At 42.4% G+C, this 23,001-nt stretch overlaps 1 protein-coding gene across 1 annotated transcript in view; it reads right to left on the minus strand.

The window, feature by feature from the left end:
- brsk2a (BR serine/threonine kinase 2a) overlaps positions 1 to 23,001 on the minus strand; it is a gene marked incomplete at both ends in the record, with an annotated part of 291,437 nt that overhangs the window by 58,045 nt on the left and 210,391 nt on the right. The window contains one exon of the mRNA XM_080762132.1: positions 19,969 to 20,109. Within this exon, the coding sequence (XP_080618258.1) occupies positions 19,969 to 20,109 (141 nt within the window). The remainder of the gene's footprint in view (positions 1 to 19,968; positions 20,110 to 23,001) is intronic.

A 23,001-nucleotide genomic window follows, 5' to 3' on the forward strand; every position in this document is an offset into this window, starting at 1 on the left:
GAATAAGTTGTTATTTTTTTACACTTTTTACATTTTTTACACAATTAAAATTAACCACTTTCAACTTGGGTCCCCTGACTCCCCTATATAGCAGATCTACAAGCTGACATGCTGTCATTTGTGACGTGTTGTGAGCTTGTAGACAGGCTATTTATGCTATGCAACACCACAAAGTATAAAGTAGGGTTTAAGTGGACACAAAGGAGAGTCTTTGTTTCTCCATGACCATAGGGAACCACTGCTGGTCATTCAATTACTGGCTTAGAAATCAAATCATTTTGGGGGTTAACTATCCCTTTAACGCTCCAGATTTTTGCTGTGTAGCAGTCTACTGTCCGTGGCCGCTATCGATTGACAGTGGAAGAGTACTAGGAGAAGAATGAGTTCAGACAGTGAGTTTTGTTTGGCTGATTCAGCCAGTCATAAATTAGGCGGAAATATTTCAGTTTGAACACTGTGTTATTCACAGTAGATAGAAGGGTAACAGCAAGAGTGAGAGGGATGTACGGTAGTGAGACCAGTCATGCTGTCTGGCTTGGAAACACATGCGGCACCGACGAAAAGACAGGAAGCCAAGCTGGAGGTGGCAGAATGAAGGAAGCTACGATTCTCATTAACACTTTCAGCGCCCCCTGCTATTCATTTGAAATGACCGCAGGGAGCCAGCTATCTCCCCTATAGGCGCCATTCTATTACCGTCAATACAGCCCAATACAACGAGTACAAAAATATTTTCGAGCAGCAGCCGACATGTGTTAGGTTTCACAACAAGCGGTAACATGGCTGGTGTGATGCGATCAGAAATCACTGTTTACATCTGAACGTTTTTGGCCTAAAACAACAACTTTGGAGTATTTTTCGGAGAAAACAAGCAACAAAGAAACGACAATGAGTGGATCCTTATGACCTGTGACTGAAAACTGAGTCAGCACCTTCCTCTATACAGCACAACAGCATGCGACTGATAAATAACCCAATGACCATAATCACCCGATTATGTAACAGGGGCACACTTTGTTCTGTATTTCGGGGTTATGGTAGAATGACAGTGCGTTATGGTGATTCTCAGTCACTCACTCACATTGCGGACTGCACACTCCACCACTCGAGCGATGCGCAACAAACCAGACTGCCTGGGCTCAGTCAGTCATATAACTCACTCAGTTCCCTTTGCAGTTGGAGATCCGGTACAGATGGATACGGAAAAGACCTTTCTCCGTGCCTATGGTGTCTGCAAAAGATTACTGGACAGGAGGCGGGCTATGATGTTTCTGGTTGGCTGACAGTCATTTATCATAGGTGTGGGCATAAAGCAAGAGAGGCGAGGTTGAGACGGTTTGGTCCATGAGAAAAGGAAGCATGGGAGTAGGGAACAGGTTAGAAGATAAGAGGAAGGTTTTATGGATGCAGGAGTCACCAAGGAAAGATGGAAAAAGGTGATCCACTGTGGCAACCCCCGATGGGAATTAGCCGAAAGAAAAATCCAAATGAAGAGCATTGTGCTATATTTTATGATTGGCTGACATATATACGGTATATTGCCAGGATGGATGCAGCAAAGGGACATGTTTTGTCAGGGTGTGATGATCTAGACTTTCATCTTTGTGTCTAGACTAATGATGGGTAGAGGAGAGTAGTGGATGGATGTATCCTCCTTTGATCACAAAGGCAGTTTAACCTTGGATGACATGGGCTGATGTACAACTCATTTCCTGAGGGATTAGCTGTCTGCGGATTGTTATCACACTGGCATCCACTGTGATCCCGCATGTAATTGAAATAAAACACGGATAGCATCTAAAACAGGGCTCTCCACAGGAAAAAAGAAAATACTCCCCAAACCCAAGAGAGGGTCCAGTCAATTTAGTCCCCGTGAACATCGAAACGCGACGGGGGACAAATTGCACACGATAACGCTGAAATGGTCCAAGGCCCACGAGCCAAATTAAATATAAGGATATGGAAATCCAAAATATGCCGTTCGAATCCACCACGGTGCATCCGGCTTTGTCGAGGATCTACGCGAACACAGTTGGCCTGTGTTTCGTTGCCGGGAAGCCGGGCAGGGAGGGTGATTATCGTCACTGCACGTACAGTAAGTCTACGGTCTGCGGCGGCACCTGTCAGCAGGGAGTCTACACAGTACATCCTCCTCCCAGTAGGGGCTCCTCACTGGCAGGTGAGTCAGCAGGATACAACAGCGGTTATAACTCAGAAATGTGTGTGGGGAAGAATCAATCTGCATAACGACTAATTTGGGGAGAAAAACAACAACTTCACCATCGATGGACCCAGTGCACTTGAGACAAATAATAATTATGTAGGTACAGTACAGGGTCCAAATGATTATGTGAAAAGCCTCCCCATCAAGTAGACTGTGACAGAGACAATGGAATGAAAACCCTATAGCGCTAAGGAAGGGTAAGTGCATGCACATTTACGGACGGCTGAAATGACTCATGCACTGCAGCTGGTTGATCTTGGGGGAACTGAATGAAGGGCATACAAAAAGTACTACTACTGCAATATTACCTGCAAGCAAAGCACACTCATTACAGGAACTGTGATGGGACATTGTGCATTTGTTTGTTTAACTGTATGTAATGTGTTTTTTGTTGTTGTTATACAATCTCACAACGTGTCACATTGCGACACGTTGTGGGCTTGTAGACCTGCTATTTTCAATGACTTAAAAAAAAAATACAATAATAAATAAATAACAATGGATTTAAACAACATCTGGAAGGAAGCCCAAAAAAGCAACTCCACTTTAGAAACATGCCCCCGCAAAAAATGCAACGCAAAACTATCAATATTTACATGAAAACAAGAAAAGGTTGCTTATAATATTAAAGCAGACATTGTTACTGCCTGGTGCCTGTTCTGTTCTCACCAGGCTTCTTCATATAATTGGTCCTCACTAGAAACGTTTCTATTCGTAGACCAAGTAATAAATAATATTTTTTGGGGCCTAATTGTTTTTTTCTTCTTTTCATCTTCTTTCTTTTGTTAAAACAATTATTGTTGTCGTCAGGCAGAAACATGTTTTTGTTACACAGATCTACCAGCTCACAACGCGTCGCAACGCAATGCCTTGTGAGCTCGGCTATTTTTATAAAATGAAGTAATGATACAAACGGGAATATGGTTTTGGACGTACAGTACAAGGTTTCCCTCCGACGGCGACGTTACAGTGGAATAATATTCTTCAGCGCTCTCAGCCTATTAGTGTGTGTTGTGAGAAGCTGATGGTGTCGGAAGGCGAGGCCTGAGTGATTGATTTACATAATGTTTCACGGGCTATTTAAAAACAAAGGATTAACGTGTTTAGTTGGGGAACGATTTGATATGCCCGGAGTTTGTGTGATCTGATACAGTATGTGCAGTAGTATCAGGACCCGGTACAGTAGAACTTATATCTATGGAAGTACAGATCTGATGTATGTTTTACATTACTGACTACAGTAGTGTTTTCAATGTCCAATGCTTTTACTTCTACTCCACTACATCTTGAAGGAAAATGTACTTTTTAATCCAAGACAAAGTACTACAAAACGTTATAGTTACAAGTTAGGCCTACTTTGTAGATTTTGATTATTATTACAAGCCCCTTCAGACCAATAATCAGTACTTTTACTCAAGTACATTTTTAATACCAGACTTGTACTTGTAACAGACTATTTCTTTCTACAATAGGGTATTTACTATTTATTGATACTTTTACTTACAGTAGGTAGTCAATGTGAGGACTTCTTCCATCACTGGCTACACTAGGCCAAGGTAGATCTGGCACCCCAAATGTTTCCAAATGGGCCTCATGGTGGCGCTATAACAGGTCGCAACACAGCCCTGGGGAGGCAACGCTGCACGATCTGCGTGATCTCCAAGGAGCAGACTTTTCTAGTTTTTTATAATGTAAAAAAAAAAAGCTTGTTGATTATTTGATTAATAGAAAAAGTTATTAACCCATTTTGGGCGGGAACCCATTTTGGTGTTAGCATTATGTTATGCTTTAGCTATTGAAAAATAGCAGATCTACAAGCTCATATAGCACGCCAGTGGCGCGCTACGAGCTTGTAGGTCTGCTATTTTTGAAAAATCGAAGAACGACTGACAGAAACATAGCTTTTTCAGAAAACTGTCAGGATGTAGAAGACATTTTTAGAATCTGATCTCAGGTCAAAATGGGTTGGATGGAAGAATCACCAGGAACATACAGTGGATAGCGGCATCCCGAGTGCTGTCTGTGCCTGTATGTGACTCAGTGCGAGCCCCCCCTCCCCCTCCCCCTTCACTCTCTCGACACACCCCCTCACTGCATCTTTTTGCCTCATGCTTCCGTTTGCCTCCCACGTCCGCTCCTTAAAATATCCCTCCGTTGAGCCAGATGGATGCATACTTGTATGAATGAGAGAGAGAGAGCGAGTGAGAGAGAGAGAGGTTGACTGTTTATGACTCGGTTTCCTCTGCCTGTGCTATACTGCATCATTCTGTTTATATGCTATATCATCATTATGAGCTTTAGATGAGAGTTTTATTTTTATATGGAGAGAAGAGAAGTAGGAGGGGAAGTGAGGTGAGGAGAGGAAAGGAGAGGAATAGATGGAGAAAGTAGCGCACATGAACAGTTAAGATCACTGCTTAACACTTTGTCTCAGTGTTGGAGTCTGAGCGTGTTGATGACTATGTGTACAGTATGTGTCCTACGTAGGTACAGTACACTCTGACAACAGTCTATCAACAGTGAATATCGTCTCTGTCGTAAACCTCATATGTCAAGAACTATTACTTTTCCAGGATAAAAATTAGCAGCAGTTCTACGAGCTCAAAACGTGTCACTTTGTGCCGTGTTTCGAGCTTGTGTGTCTGCTACTTTTTGATGCTTTTGTGTGAGGCTGCAGTAGTAGGGTGTTCATTTACTAAATAGAATATCAGGGGCGTTACTAGCGCTACGCAGACAACGCGACTGCGTTGTGGCCCAGAGGCAAGGGGGGCACACGGCTGCCCACCCGTACCGTCTGTAAAATAAATAAAATGATAAATACATACAGAGATGCAATGACAGTTGAGTTGAACAAAGTTTGGCGGAGCCTGGTGGTGGCTGCTGCTAGCACACACACATCATATAGGCACACACGTGTCGTGCCCAGCCTCCCAACAGCTCTGGTAGACTGTTTGGGGCACTCACTGATCAGCCTGCGTCAGGGCCCACTGACATTTAGTTACGCGCCTGAGAATATGGAAATAGGACATTTTTGTCTGTACTGTCTGTGAACTGTGAGTGAAATACTGTTTGCCATCAATACATACAGTAGCATCATTCATATCCCATTATGTCCTGTCCTCCAGTGTCTGGAGCCTCAAATTCACACAAAAGTATGACAATATTTGGTTTTGCCATAACTCTCTCGGGATGCGTTCTGAGCCCTCTTATGTACACCCATGACTGCGTGGCTCTGTTCAGCTGGAAATAGACTGCAAAAAAGCCTCTTTCCCCGAACAATCAGATACATTAACTAACTGATAAAAACCAGAGCGAAACTGGGCAAATAATACGCTGATTCTCATTGCTGCATGTTCCTCCAAACATGCTGAGCTGGCCGTGTGTCTCTCACTTTCAGGAAAAGATAAAACATTGAAATATGGAGATAGGAGGTTTCTAGCCACAGCGACGGTATGCTATTCCTCAGCCCTGCTGTGTCTTCCTGCATGTGAGCCCCTGCTGGGACCACCCAGGGGTCAGCGAGCGGTCAGGGGAACAAGGAACGGCGGCGCATACACCGTTGTATTGCTCAGCGCTCATTTGTCCGCCCACGTTTATTACCTCACTCTGTCACGCACATGCAGAGGAATACATTAGCACACACACACACACACACACACACACACACACACACACACACACACACACACACACACACACAAAGTGTGCATATGCTGAGCACACGATCGATGCGAGGCTTCATCCTGGATTTAACATGTTCTCCCGTCTGCTTAGTAATGACCGTGATCTGGACAGGAAACATACCATCATCATTTCCCTAAAGCGTGCAAGCCTGTGTGTGTGTGTGTGTGTGTGTGTGTGTGTGTGTGTGTGTGTGTGTGTGCATAAAATAAAGACTATCTGTCAAACAAAATGACTCCGAGCATTATGCCCAATGAAGTAGCGATTGCCACCCCACCCTGGAATAATACCCTGTCCCTGTATAACGCACGCACGCACACACACACACACACACACACACACACACACACACACACACACACACACACACACACACACACACACACACACACACACACACACACACACACACACACACACACACACACACACACACACACACACACACACACACACACACATCTGATCCAGAGTTCACATCAAACCAGCACAAAAGCATCAGCATATCCTGTGAATGCATAAGGCTCTGTCCTGTGCGTCCCTGTACTGCCCCCCCGTCTCTCTCTCTCTCTCTCTCTCTCTCCCTCTCTCCCTCTCTCCCTCTCTCTCTCTCTCTCTCTCCCTCTCTCTCTCTCTCTCTCTCTCTCTCAGAGAGCCACCACACGCTCCCTGTCTCTGCCATTATAGCTGCTTATGGTACCACAGAGGGCAGTAACACCATGCAGCCAATGGGTATACTTCACTTTACACCATGCAGCCAATGGGTATACTTCACTTTACACCATGCAGCCAATGGGTATACTTCACTTTCAATCTTATTTTACATTTTTTGTTAAAGATTCCAACATGTTTTGACCGGGTCTTCATCAGGACAAGAACTGCAATAAGTTATATAAGTAACATACAAAATTACATTTTATTAATAAAAAAAAATGCATTGCGCCGCTTTAAGCGGTTAATACAAATATTCTGTGTATGTGTACTTTATATATACAGTACATGTCTTTTTTGTTTGCTTGATTAATGGCACTTTGTGACAACATATCATTCAAACCATGTGTAAAAGCTGCATCGGTGAAAAAAAACATGGGTAGAAGCTCTATAACAGCAGCCTGTCACCCCGAGTGGAACGGCGGTGTTTGTGTTGACGTTATCTCATAAAACATGATGTGTTTATGGTCCATCATCATTATGCTTGGTTGCTGCTAATGGCAGATAATGGGAGATTGTTTTAATGTGGGGGTTTCTTTGCTCCTTCTGTCATAATACTCTTTTTTTTCCCCTGTTTCTTTTTGTGTTTGTTTAAATTGATTGTTTGTCACATGGGGCCATTTAAAGCTCTGAGCTGAAACAGAAAGGAAAGGATTCAAGGATGTAAGGGGAGGGCAAAGAACAGGATGGACTGTTTGTTATGTCTTTTTGTTTGTACTGGTATGTATTTACGTACAGTATGATGCACGTCTGTTATTAAAAATGTATATAAACAAGTGAAGAACAGGATGGATACACAGTGATCATAATGTAACTATGAGTGTACAAAATGACTCCATTCCAGACAACAGCATTTTGAGTACTAACTTCCGTCTTGCAACAGTATTTCCGTGTGAAACAGGATAAATGTCAATCATGTTGATTGAAGTTGAATAAAGGTCTATGGGTTGATGTCATTACATTTGTGGTTGAAATTAGTTGGTTCAAGCCTATGTACTCTGAAGCACACGTCTTATTCCGTTCTACAGGGAGAGAACATGATTGCACATGAGTGTGTATGAAAATGGTCCCATTAAGGTCCATTACAGGCCTCATTTGGGATGCGTTGACCTGGACGTTTGAAGCACACCCTGTCTTGTACTTGGTGATGACACCTTTGCAGGTGACACCACAAAGTTTAATGCATTAAGGGAAGAATAATATACCAGCAAGTCAGTGTGACCGATGACGCATTTCACCGGACCTAATAACATTCACACAATCACACAAGGGCACTTTTGAGTGGATAATTTGACACGTCTAAAAAGCATGGTGCAAATTGGCAGAGGCACGTTGACCTCTTTATTTCCACCTATCTATTATAGCTGTGCACTTATCTGGAGTGTGGGGGCCGTGAACTTAACAGTTGGAGCAGAGAGACAGTCTTCCCAGGCCACATTATAGCATTGTATACAGGGGGATCGGGCCTGTGAGGAGATGTAATCTCCTGGTATGACCCATGACCATAGGTGATATAGGAACAAAGACACTCCCTGACCATAGGTGATATAGGAACAAAGACACTCCCTGACCATAGGTGATATAGGAACAAAGACACTCCCTGACCATAGGTGTATAGGAACAAAGACACTCCCTGACCATAGGTGATATAGGAACAAAGACACTCCCTGACCATAGGTGAGAGTAGGAACAAAGACACTCCCTGACCATAGGTGATATAGGAACAAAGACACTCCCTGACCATAGGTGAGAGTAGGAACAAATACACTTTTACCTCAAATTAGCTTTGATTTCTCACAGCATCACAGCGTGACATGTTGTATGGTTGTGAGCTTGTAGATCGGCTATTTTCAGCATGCAACAAAGTGTGAAATCAGGCATTATGAGGCCATCAAGGCCTGCCAAAAAAAATTGTCGACAAAATCAAGTGTATATTTAGTCGACTAAAACTAGACTACCACTTAAACTTTTCACAAAATATGACAAAAACTAAATACATTTTATTCAAAAGACTGACTAAAAACGAAATCAAAATTGTGCTGTGAAAATCAACACTGGTCACAACTGGACAGTACTGCTGATCCAACTCCAAGTGCACACAATCTACCGGTCTTTTGGGCATGTCAGATGCCCAAAGATATACCGGTAGTTATACAGATACAGATATAGTACAGAGGTTGTTTTTTTGGAAGTCTGACCGACTTCCCACTCGGCACAAAACACCCTCTGGGTCGCCGCAAAAAGACAGGCCAAGTTTGAAGTCGATCGGACGGACGGTTCTCGGGATATGCGGGGAACGTCACACTGAGATAGAGATGCTGTGCATTTACAGGCAGACTAGTCTCACGTTACCTCGATCATGAGTAAAATATGAAGTGGAAGTGGAGCCTCCTCCCCTCTTCCGTTTTGTCTTTACATTCGCGCAAAGTTATCCTAATATAAATAGGAAACATCTAAGCATATACAGGGTATAGCTTGTTGCTTAGCAGAAATGGAAATACAAAAATAAAATGTAAAGATATTTTAAAATATATTTCCGGAATGGAAATGGGAGCTTCCTTACTCGGATTTCGGGAGGTGTAGTTTCTGACTCTATGTAGCATTCGGAGATTGTGGAATAGTTGTCTGGCTATGTGATACTACAGGCAGACAAACAGACAGACAGACAGACAGATAGACAGGCCCTTTGTCCACCAAAAGAACTTTGGTTCTAGAACTGGTTACGTTCTAGATTCTTGGAAACAGACCCTCAGCTCTGAACTCGGTAGAATCTGCACCTGGCTCGCTGATAACAAACTATCTTTACACCTGGGAAAAACGGAATCCATTCTCTTCGGATCAAATAGTAATCTCAGCAAGGCAGATGGCTTCTTGGTTAGAGTGGGTGACAATATTATCACACGAAAAGATGAAATTACCTGGAGGCTAGCCTGAGCTAACGTGTTAAGTTTCTGGTCTATAGGGGTGGGTCGCGGCTGAGATTTGCGCATGCCCTGATTGGATCTCACCGATCTGTCCGTCAGCCCACATAATTTGGAGCGACACCCACCCGGAAGCGTTGACTCCCACTTCTAGACCAAGGCAGCCAATGCGTTCCTCCAGGCTTTCATTTTTCGCGCAGACGAAATGAAAGCCTGGGTATCGAGGCTACCTGGAGGCTAATCTTTCCGGTGATAAAATGGCCACCAACATAATCAAATAAGTCAATCAAAGAACAAGATTCCATTACAGGATCTCCTCACTGGTACCTTAACAGGAGCCCTCGTACAAGGTTTCTTTGACTATGCATGCACCTCTTGGTAACACAGCACCTCAAAGGCCCTTAAAACAAGGCTCCAGACCTCCCAAAACAAACTGGTCAGGCTCCTACTTGGCCTCTCCCTTGCCCACTTTGACAGGCTGGGATGGCTTAGGGTCGACGACAGAGTACAGCATCTTGCAATGGGTCTGGTCCACAAGATTTGATACATCACCAAGATACCCGCATGTACCTGTCTAAATACTTCCTTAATGTTATCGAAGTGCACACCCACAACACCAGAGGGAGTGTGACAAACCATGTACAACCCAGATTCGGCACACACTATGCCAAACGACAGACAGACAGACAGACAGACAGACAGACAGACAGACAGCTGTGTGGTGCGGACAGCTTAATTGGCAGCAAAAGGAGACACCAGCAAGAAAGTTTTGCAAAGCATTAGTGTACAGCGTGTTCCTTCAGCTTGAACAGTGCTGCAGGATGGAGAGGACTGCAGGTGGGAGGACAGACAGACAGACAGATGGAGGAGAGGCCTATGGGTAAGATTTGGGTGCAGTAATGTTCAAAGAGGCTGGCAGTAAAAGAAGAGCAATGATACATTATTAACAGAAAACACGCAAACCCAGAGATATGACTATTAAGGGAAGGATAAAAAATAAAAGCAAATAGATTCACGTAGGAGTTAATGATACCGAATGCTAACTTTTATTATCATTACAAGGCACAGGTGAGTACTTCTGGAGGCTATAGTAATCATCATTCTCTGAGTTACTGTCGTGGGGTTTTAGTATGTCTCTTCATCATTCTCCGTTTCCCAACACAAAGCATGTTTTTCTATTTTACACCGCCTTTTTGTGAAGGACAGTTCCAATTTACAATTCCTGGTGTTTAGCAGACACTCTTATCCAGAGCGACTTTACACGTGTGAAATCAGAATAAATGGCATGAACCCTAGTCAGCAAACGACGGTGTGTAAATAGTCACATAACAAGAGTGTAGTTTAGTGCCATTCCAACCGGGAAAGCATCTGTGTCATTTTAGAGATGTGCCTTCTTCGCCTTCGCTATAAAAAAATCACACCTGTGTGAACCGAGTGGTGCAACTCCCCCCCCCCCCTCTCTCTCTCTCTCATTAGCAGGCAACAGTTCAGCACTCTCTCTCTCTCTGTTTCTGGCACAACAGCGCCCCTACTGGTACTCATTCTCATGCTCATTAACGTCACACGGACACATAGGTGAACACGGACATTGCTGTTCCTTGGATTGGTTGCACCACTCAGAAATAGCAAATATACAAGCTCACAGCACGTCACTTTTTGCTACGCTGCAAGCTTGTGCATCTGCTATTTGGCTTTTTTGGGGCGTTTATAGAATCAGCCTCATGTCAAAATATGTAAGTAAAAATATGTGAGTAAAAATAAGAAAACAACTATAATATGTCCAGTGGCCTATACACACGTCACTGTCACTGGACTCTGAGTGTGAGAGTGTGAAGTGTTCTCACAGTTAACAGGGAAGCTAATACCGTGTGAGATGATGATGTGCAGCACCAATCAATGTCCAGAGACAATAAGACTGTGTCGTATTGGTGGTTTTATGGTGCCGATCAATCCGTTCCGTGTCATAGCTAACTGATTTCAATTAGAGATCGTGTCTTTGCAAAAAGGTTATTCTTTTTTTGGAATCCATAAACCTCTGAGTAGGAACATGGGTCTACTGTAGGAAGCAAGTTATCCATCCTCTAGCAATCTAATGTGTCTATCTCCTCTCGGCTGACGCTCTCGCAATAAATGCATCTCATATTTTATTTAGATTTGATATAAAATAGAAGACTCCACCAACCAGTTGTTTTTTTACTGTACATCCCTGTCTGTCCAGACAGAGTTAGTGTCGAAGTATCCTTGAGCAAGACACTGAAGCCCTAATTGTTCCCGATGTGCAGCTTGGTGCCTTGCATGGTTTCCTCTGTCAATGGTGTATGAATGGGTGAATGTAATGCACAATCTACAGTATGTAAAGCGCCTTGGTTAAAGGCGCTATACACCATTTAGCATTTACCATTCACCAGACTCATTATTCTGCAGCAAATGAAGAACGAAGAAAGAATTTAATGAACATGTTTTGTCACCGAGATCGTGACATTTGATCACCTACTTCTAACTACTCAGTGCATGCTTTTGTCCAAGTGGATGTTTATTCTAAATGCCATGAAATTCCCTCAAGACATTCCTGACCAAGACATACAACTCTATAAAACACAAAATGCTAAACATATACACCCAGCATTACAGTAACTGTAGTTGCACTAACAGACCAACTCCATTATGATTAAACTCTGTATAGGCCTATATCTCATCCCTCATTGCTCATAATACGCAATTAACTTTGTCGGTTAATGAATATCACAGCTCTGAGTGTCTGAGTGAGCAGTCAGAATGTTCGCCCTCTTATGCCAACGTAACGAGATATTAGCCTCCAGCTTTTCTCTGCAAGTGTGCTGCTCTGTCCCTGTGTAATTGGGTCAATGGCAGCCACCAGATAGCACTGAGGTGTACCGGAGGCTAAATGGGAACATTTTCAGTTATGTTTTTTTTTTTTAATGCAAAAAAAGCCCACTCCAGTTACTGCTTACGGTACCATCCTAATCTCTACTTCACGGAGAGAGAAAAAAAATGCAAGTGGACTGTTTTACTAGACTCGGTACTGCGAAGAAGACACTTTATTTTAAACCATCAGCAGAAGTTTTCTCAGTGCTCGCAGGGCTGACTGTGTTTTTGGCTTTAATTGGCGCCACATATCATAGTTCAGTAGCACGTACATACCAGAGGGACTGCATTAAACATTGTGTATGTCAGTAGTTGTCACCACAGGGAAAGTTTAATTTCCTTGAGTTGGGGAGAAAATACAAGTTATAAAGTGCTCATCACCATAAACATGTCTAGAGTGTTATGGCGGTGTGCGGAGCTCAGGAGGATAGGCCCATTACAAGGCTCTATAAAACGTAACGTATCAGCACTGGTAAGGTACTAATGATCACAGACAATTAAAAGCTGGGTTGTTAGATTGCAGGAATCATGTCTTACAGCCCCGCTGGGGCATAAACCTCAATGCTTAGACAGCATGCACTGTAGATGTACTGTACACACGTACTGCACTAGTCTGTACTGGAAGCGCAGGGATAACTATAAGTACATTTCATTGCTGTCGGGCAGAAACCTCTTATCTCCATGTTTAAACTTTGTGGGTTTTTTTTCCAAAAAATGAACGGCAACGTGGTCATACTACAGCATCACACAAAAGCATCAAAAGTAGCTACCTTTTTTTATCCAGGACAAATAGTATATAGTTTTTACTTTGTTACTTTGAAGATTTTGATTATTGTTATTGTTGTTAACATAATTTAACATCTAACATGTCAAGCTAACAACGTGTTGTAGATACATTTTGACATACAGTATTTTAACAACGTGTTGTAGATACATTTTGACATACAGTATTTTAACAACGTGTTGTAGATACATTTTGACATACAGTATTTTAACAACGTGTTGTAGATACATTTTCACATACAGTATTTTAACAACGTGTTGTAGATACATTTTGACATACAGTATTTTAACAACGTGTTGTAGATACATTTTGACATACAGTATTTAACAACGTGTTGTAGATACATTTTGACATACAGTATTTAACAACGTGTTGTAGATACATTTTGACATACAGTATTTTGAAACGGGGCATTCTGCATAATGAGTGCTTTCACTTTTGATACTTGAAGTATATTCTGATACCAATACTTTTGTTGTTCTACTCAAGTAAAATTTTGAATACAGGGCTTCTACCCCGGATTTGAACCTGGTTACCTGCACAAGGGCTGACATGCTTGCTCAGGGGATAAACCATCAGGTCAAAAGCCTTTGGCGATTGGTTAATAATACAGGATCATCCCCATCCTCATTGGGCCGGTTAGATTTTCAACCGAGAAATCCCCTCCTTTGACAGCATCACCAGACCCCCGAAGTACGGCTAGCGATTCAGGGGCTATTATAGACCCAACCTTTAAGTAAAGGTTGGTGTCATACGACGAATAGCAAAACAACCGATCTACAAGCTCGGAACACATTGCATAGCAATGCAAGCATTGCAAGCTTGTACATCTTCTATTTTAATTATGCTCAAAATAAGGACGCCAGGCTGACTGCTGTTTTAACTAGTCCATTCCTGCATGCATCACAGCTACAGTATGTAAATAGGTTAAGAGAATGCCCCATATATTCTCGGATGCTATGTTGAACGCTTTTAACATTTTTATTATATAATACTATAATAATAATACTTTTTCCTCTGAGCTAATCTGCAAGGAGCCGGCGTTGGCCTTTGGAGCTCAGTGCAATGTTTGAATACTATTAACAGCATCCACCCCTAACGTTATGTGATATATATTTATTTATTTATTTTTAATTTGTATTATTATTATTATTATATATATATAATTTAGCACTCCATGCCAAATGAAACTTCTCCATGCCAAACTGATATACAGTTATAACAACCAAAAAAGACCCCTGAGGGTCCCGGACCCCACTTTGAGAGCCAATGCTGTACTCAAGTATTTGAGGTATTTATTTTATACCTTCATTTGAGTTTTAGTTGAGTATTTTTTTTCCCCGTTACTTTATACTATACTTTACTCCATTATATGCATTATTTGACAGCTTTGTTTACTAGTTACGTTGCAGATTTTGATCATTAACATTATGCCCTATTTTATACTTTTGAATACAGGCCTATTTCCACATTGTACTATCGCTACTTTTACTTAAGTAGGCTAAAGAAGAAGAAGAAGAATAAATCAGTAAGGTTTTCCACCACTGCTCAGTGTAAGTGCTTCTCTGTGTGAGATGGAGCCAGATTTCAGCAGCAAAGTGCAGCCTTAATGTGACAGAGAGGTCACTTTAATGTCCCATTATGGACACCAGGGTCTGCACACCCACATGCAATTTGCCCCCCTTGATGCCGTCCGTCTCTGGATAAAGTCTACCTTTGACCACCCACCCAGCCAACCTCCCCCTTACAAACCTCCAATCTCCATTAACATTAACGTTTTTCCCATAAATCGGTGCCCTACTTCGTAAGTAGGGAACTACCTGCAAGTTGTAGGTCGGCTATTTTCACTATTTAACTTTTCTTTTAAATGGTAAATAAAAAGAAAGGGTTTTGGACGTACAAGGTTTCTTACTGTATGTGGTGCCAGCCCCCATTTGCAGAGTGCCGTCTAGTGTGTTTTTAACTGGTGTTGTGTTGACTACGCTGGCTCAGTGTTTCTGTCTTGTTTATGGCGGCAGGTCCTGCTATTAAGGCGTGATTTACCTCAGGTTTATGGGATGCATCCAAGGCCAAAGGGCTTTAGAACATTCATGTGTTTATCAGTTGGTGGAAAGTAACTAAGTATGTTTAGTCTCAAGTACTGTACTCAATTCTGAATATATACTTTGCACTTGGAGTCCATTACGTCTCAGAGGCAAGTATTGTACTCTTTACTCCATTACAATTAGTTTAAAACTTTAGTATCAAGTTCAGTTTGTATATTTTGATTGTTATTACGAATATAAATGAACCAAGTAAGCCCTATTTTATACTTTGTCCATTCAAAGAAATTGCTGCTCTACAAGCTCACAATGTGTTGCATAATGATACGTTTATTACGTTACAAATGGGACATTTTGCCTAATAAGTACTTTATTTACGTTTGGTATTGTAGTTTAAAGCAGCACTTTTTAACAACTATAGCATATTACGTCCCACAAAATTATAAAGTTACATGTTTAATCAATAGGGGCAGGCGGTGGCTCAGGGGTAGAGTGCCTGGATGGGAACCGCAAGGTTGCCAGTTCGAACCCGGGCTCCCCCAGAGTTACTGTCGAAGTGTCCTTGAGCAAGACACTGAACCCCTAATTGCTCCCGATGTGCTAGTTGGTGCCTTGCATGGATTCCGCTGCCATCGGTGTGTGAATGGGTGAATGTAATGCACAATCTATGTAAAGCGCCTTGGATAAAGGCGCTATATAAATGCACCATTTACCATTTACCATTTATCTTAAAATAAATGTATAGACGTGGCTGTATTACTATGGAGACAATACATTTTCATCCTGGCATTCATCAACCTACAGTAGATATAAAATACTAGAAACCTCATTCGTTGCTGTAGTTCGGGAGTACCTTTTCCACAGAGCCTGGGAGTCGATGGGCGCTGATGGGGCACTTGTTTTACAGGTTAGGTTTCTGGTTTAAGAACTTCAGTGTTTTGTACCATACAATTGTATGTATAAGTACAGAACAAGAATGTTTGCTTTCGCCATCTTTGTTGAAGAAGAGTCTGGGAAATTCTCCTGGAGTTTCTCCAATGTCTGAGGTATACGAGCTGGACGAACTGGTCGATCACAGCGCGTCCTCGTCGGACATGCTTGCGGAGACCCTTAGGTAAGTGTATTTTGATGCCAATACTTTAGCATTTTCACTCAAGCTAAATTTTGACTTTGACATGCAACAGAATATCTCTACATGGTGGTGTTGCTACTTTTACTTAAGTGAAGTATCTGAGTACTTCTTCCACCTGTGGTGTTTATTTATGCTACAGTTCAGGTGATTGTGTGATTACGGGCTGGTGCTAAACTAAGCTTTACACAGAGAGAGCTATCTCTCTCTCCCCACCGCGGTGGATGGTGTTAAACAAAGTTTGAACACTATCTTTAAAACCACTCACACAGGCCGTGCTATCCGGGCCATTGCCTTTGTTATTGATGTTACGCTAAACTAAATCATTGCTGTCACGTCCTCCGGGTCCAGTCTGCTGCACTGTGCGGCTATAAAGAGCCTGGAGCTGACCTTTCCCTGCCTATTTAAACTCTGGTCACAAGCTGTTTGTAAATTGCAAATGTCTCAATCATTTAGCTGCTGTGAAATGCTTAAACACACTCCCCTCGCATGGCGCCATGACAGTGTGTGTAGCTTTCCAAAAAGAACAGATCTAGTTGGCAAGCGACACATCATGCAACGCAGTATAAACGCTGTAATTAGATAGACAGATACTTTATATACATATTGCGACCGAAGGTCGCAGTTAACTATGGAATCGTGCATTTCTCGTGTGTTGGTCGGGCACCATATGCCCAAGTCTCGTGACATCATGTGACATCATCAGGGATGGAGATGTGGAGACCCTGATGTCACAGTAAATGTGACCTGCTGTTGCAGTTAAGCCCATATATGGAGATCCCTGATGTCATCAATATTGGTCAGCAACTCTACATCTGTTCGCAAACCCTTAGATCTCCATATATGGATATATGTCAGAACTGACATCCATATGGCAGCCATGTTTGTTGTTTGACGTCATCGAGTTGAAACAGAGTCTAACACCCTAGACAGTCAGTCACCAGACCTGAATCACCAGAAGATGTTTTTTGAGGGTCGCTAGCCCCTCCTATGCACAGCTTTGTGGGAGTGCCCCTCAACTGAATGTATGTGATTGGTTAGCCGATTTGCACGACTACATATGACGTACATTTTCCCTTCATTGTCAATGGCATTTAATGTTTGTGTTGCCCCAAATTTACATCATAATGACACATATGACCTAATTTCTCCTTTCATTGTCAATGGCAAATATGAGACGTGTGGGGACAAAAGCTGTATATGTGATTGGCTAGCGCCCCTCAAAAAGAAGATAAGATGGCCCCTCACTTCACATGAATGTGGTGGGGTTTTTTAGGGGCCCAGCTAGCGATTCAGGGTTTTCCTGTCTCTAGATTAAAACTCTATGGAACCGACCCAAGGCCCAGCTAGGAGGGGAGAGAGGCACACAACCTATGTCCTACATAGACACACTGCACAAGCTCAAGACCCTGATGCTAGATGGGAGGGTATATGAGGAGGCCGGCAATTCAGGAGTCCAGAGTAGCTGTTGGCTATTCTGCGCTCTCGCATCGCACCACCTTTATGCCTATGGTTCTCAGAGTGGGTGTAGCTACACAGCAATATCTATTGCCATGATGATGATGGGGTGAAAATCAGCTGGTGTGTATGCCAGTGACTTGATGAATGTCACCATTTATATGATATCTCTGTCTTCAGGTCTATAAAGATATAACTGCATTTGGATAGAAACCAACACTCTATCATCTCTAATGATTGAAAGTTGCCCTCCCCAAAATGTCACTTTTAAAGTTGATATGAATCAATTAAGCTCAATGGCCTTGTGTTTAAGTGTCCACCCTGAGACTGGGAGGTCAGGGTTTAATTTCTGGGTCATACCAATGACTATAAAAATGGGACCCAATGCCTCGATACTTGGCACTCAGCATCATGCGCTGGATTGGGGGTACTACGAGGGTCAGGTCCAGGGGGTGTACTTGTACATCAAGCTGCCTCACATTATGGAAACAAGAGATGGGCCACAAGGCCCAAAGGCTACTTACTTATATCAATTAATGGATTATCATTTACTTTAAAAGCCATACAAGCCCTGTTTAACCCCTAACCCCCATCATTCATATGGTCTATAACCATTATCACCAGTCTCACTGGCCCCCTTTGCTCCCTTTTGTAATACATGCACAATAAAATCTGTACAGTATATGGTGCATATGGTTATATTTATACACTCTCCCAGGATTTTACTGTATCGCCGCTGAAACTGCTGCATTGCTGACTGTGCCGCTCTGATAATTATCCTGGAGCGTGATATTAATGGACCGTCGCCCTCCAAACGCCATACAGGCTAAAAAGAAGCATATAGTCCCTCACAGCGTCTTTACTGTCGGGTGGAAACCTTGTATGTCCAAAAACCTCTTTTGTTTTTAAATAGTCAACATAGCGGATCTACAAGCTCACAATGCGGAATCATATACCGTAACCATAACTTGAAATGTGGATATTATGCAAGGTTTCTGCCTGTGTCCTCTGTGCTGTGTTGTTCACATGGGATCAGAACAGGCATCCGGAACTATGAATAAACTGACTGTAAATGTGCTTTTCATTCACACTGGGAACTCATTATTTAACCAATAACTCAGTATTATCATAATGTGTTCACCTCTGGCTGACAGTTTTGTTTGCAGAGTTAAATGAGTTACATCTAGATAATGAACAAGGAGTACAAAGTATTACGAAGAACCACGGTGAGGTGATGTTATATTTCATGGCACCAATGTACAGAGGATAAGATTGTACAGCAGGTGTATTGTGTCCTCATTTGTATTAGGAATTGTGTCTGCAAATCATTTTCGATCAATCAATCAAGCAACCGTCTTGGAATTGGATGGTTCCCGGTTCTACCCCAACTCCTCCTGGCTGCATAACGTTGTAGCCGCCCCACTCTACTAGCTGGAATGCAGGCGGGTGGTTTTTGCCCGTGCATGTATGTAGCACGAGTAAACCCCACACAGCTGGCGTTTAACACAGAGCGCTCGTTAGCACTTCCACATTTGGACACCACATTTTGGTGGTCAAAGGCGGAAGTGCATCGAGAAAATGCGGAAGTAGAGTGTTCTTCCGGGCCACGGAGCAACTTCCATTGAAATTAATGTTTTATTATTATCGTGAATAGTGGGGGCAGGGCTGTCCGCTCTCTAGTTGATATATAACTCTGTGACTGAACCCCCTGAACAGCTGCTGATGAGCAGGCCTTGCATGGTTTCCTCTGCCGGCGTCCTGTGGACGTGTGTAAATGAATGAACATGAAATACATTGCAAAGTGCTTTGGAATAATGGGCTCTACAAAAGCAGTCCATTTACCATTTTAGCTAAGAGGAGGAGCAAACAAAAACAACTTTGTTATCAACAGCGGCTGGCAATTCATTTTCCAGAGAATTCAGTTTGTGCTCCATTTATGTTTCTTTCTAGTGGATAAACATAATTTACTCTTTAGCTTCTTCTCACAGTCACCTCCTACACTCGCCTGGTATCATTCCAGGTTTTCAGAGTATTGGCAGAAACAAGCACACCGGAGACATCCCTGCAGTGCTTTAGTCATGCATTCAGATTCAGTGCACAGATCACACAGCATAGGGGCAGAAGGACCTTACCATATAGAATGACTGTGGCAGAAGTCGAGCGCAGAGATGATCTGTCTGAAGAACTTCCTGGCTTCTTTCGGTGTTAACCTGCCCTTCTTCACCAGGTAGTCAAACAGCTCTCCGCCCGACACGTGCTCTAGCACCAGGTACCTGGCGGGGGGGAGAGAGAGAGAGAGAGAGAGAGAGAGAGAGAGAGAGCATGTTGTTGCTGTCGGGCAGAAACATATATCTCAAAACTTTAACTCGTGTTAACTTCGTGTTTTAACCCCCTACTTATCATACTGCAGCGTCACTCAAACCTATAGCAGATCTACAAGCTCGTTTTGAGCTGCAGCACTACGAGCTTGTAGATCTGATTTATTTTTTATTTTTTTTGTGAATGTGTGCAAATCTTTCCCAAGAAACATTTTTTACTTTTTCAGATGGGGCTCCGGCAGGCAAATAAATAACTTTGGGGGGTCCTTGACATGAAACCACTGATATAGAAACATAGGTTGACATGGACCTTGGGAGACGACAGGGATTGGGCCACCCCCCACACACTTGAGCATGGAGAAGCCCCCCCCTTTCACATGGACATGACACTAATACCTTTATGGACATTATTATTGTTGTCATCATTGTTATTATTGTTTTTAGGATTGTAAATGTAGATGGGTATTCCTGTGCTTTAAATGGTAGATTTCTATTTTTAGATTGTCTTTTATTGCTCACTATCTGTGGGGCTGACCTACATACATTTCACTGCTTTTTAGAAATACTACTTTTTTAATCTGTATGTGACAAATAAAGATTGATTGATTGATTGATTGATTGATTGAGAAGACATTTTGTAGAATCTGGTCTCAGGTCTTAATGGTAAAAAGGTAAGACACAAAGAAGCAGAATCAATGAGGGGCCTTAACATGTCGAGTGTTTATGTTCCCTCCCTCCAAATAATAATACTGCAATGAAATACTAAGTAAAAGTCCGGAATGAAAACATTTACTTGAGTAAAAGTACAAAAGTATTGGCATGAAAAGTAGAAAAAGTAGAAAGTACTAATTATGCGGAATGTCCCATTTCACAAGTCACAAGTTTCACAAGTTCACAAGAATCTTTTGAAAACAGCAGATATAAGATATAAGTAGATCAGCTCTTTGGCTGAAATGTATATAGGGCTGAAGTGGGTATGTTTGGTCATAATAATCTAAATCTAGTAGCAGCAGACGTAGCAGTCGTAGCTAGTAACTAAAGTTTTAAAATAATTCTAGTAAAAGTACGGTACAATATTTGCCTCTGAGACGTAGTGGAGTAAAAAAATAAATACTCCAGTAAATTAAAAGTACCTCAAAATTGTACTTAAGTATAGTACTGTAGTTGAGTAAATGTACTTAGATACTTTAAACCACTGCAAACACGTGCGACACTTAACATGTGACAGCCGTTCCTTCATGGCACCCTCTGATCTCCCGATGTGGCGCGTTGATAGGGCGCGATTAGGACTACAAAAGGTCTACAGACGGGGTTGCTAAAAGTGATAAGAAGTGGCTCTGTGAAGAGGCTTTGTGTGATTTAAGAGCTTATGAGTTCTGCCCCGCTGTCGTCGATGTAAGCTTCGCTGAAGGTGAGTAGTGGCTTATTATTCACACACAAAAGGAGGAGATGATGAGAAGAGATAGCTGCGAGCAAAAAGGTGAAGGTGTTCTGAATTTCTCCAAAATATTGTGCTACTGGAGTAAGACTAAAGAGTTCAGTTGAAGTTCAAGTGATATGTTTTGGTTAAACAGACTTAGAAATCTCTGCTGTAGAGTAGTGTTTCTCACCGGGGGTGGTACAGTCCCCCCAAGGGGGGGGGGGGGGGGGGGGGGGGGGTGCAGTCCCCCCCAGGGGGTATGCACTGCTCAGTTCACACAGGTGTGATTTTGAGAAGGGGTTTGAGACTGAACTAAAGAAAAACGATTATAAAAAATTAACTAAATCAATCATTTACTGATCAATAAATAACCTAGCCTTGTTTTAGGCATTAACACATTTCTTTTAAATTAAGTTTTCTTTTAATATGACTCAGATATAATAATACATAGAGCCCAGTGCAGGTAATACGACCCAAATGTAGGACAGGCAGATACAGAGATCTCCTGTATGGCCACAAAAATGAGTTTGATTGAGCGATCTTCACTTGAGTAAAGTTAGCCACGAGTGAGTGTGTGTGTGTGTGTGTGTGTGTGTGTGTGTGTGTGTGTGTGTGTGTGTGTGTGTGTGTCTGTGTGTGCGTGCGTTTGTGTGAGTGCTTGTGTGCATACGTGCCTGTGTGCGTGCGTGCCTGTGTGCGTGCGTGCCTGCGTGCGTGTAGGGGCAGTGAGGGGCAGTGTGTCAGAAAGGCAACGGCCCTGGGGCTCACAGAGAGCAGGGAGAGATGAATGACTGCTGAACCCAGGCCTGGTGCCGTCTCTGTGGGCTGAGAGCCAGCCATGATGCCCTGACCTGCCTTTAGCCTGCTTCTGCTCCTATACTGTATTTCACTGGTTCCCAAACACACGTGTGTGTGCGTGTGCGTGTGTGTGTGTGTGTGTGTGTGTGTGTGTGTGTGTAAACACAAACTTTGTCCTAATACAAACATGACATTGACAAAGAATGGACAATTTTGAGTGTTTGTGTAAACACAGACATTGCGTAACACAAACATTGAAGATGAAGGTTAGGACGCAAATTCTCATTGGCCGGAAATACAGTAGAAGATGTATGATGATAAGTAAGAGCGCCCTTCACCTCACACGGATGTGCATTTTGTTTCCTACATTTAGTTGTGAATTATTTCAAAACATTTAAAAATAAAACATTCCCAAAAAAGAATGAATTAAGAACAAAATATGTTAGTTTTTTTTTTAATTATTAGTTTTTTCATTATCCTCATAAAAAATGAAAGGAAAATAAGAAATTCCATTAATTAGAAAACAAAATAAGAAGTAGAGAAAACAGCCGATCCAAAAGCTCACAACGCGGCACAAAGCGTGAATGGTGATCTTTCTTTCTGTCTTCTTCTGCTTTTCTGTTTCCCTC

Source organism: Protomyctophum bolini, assembly GCF_963924005.1.
Source record: "Protomyctophum bolini genome assembly, chromosome: 4".
NCBI lineage: Eukaryota > Metazoa > Chordata > Actinopteri > Myctophiformes > Myctophidae > Protomyctophum > Protomyctophum bolini.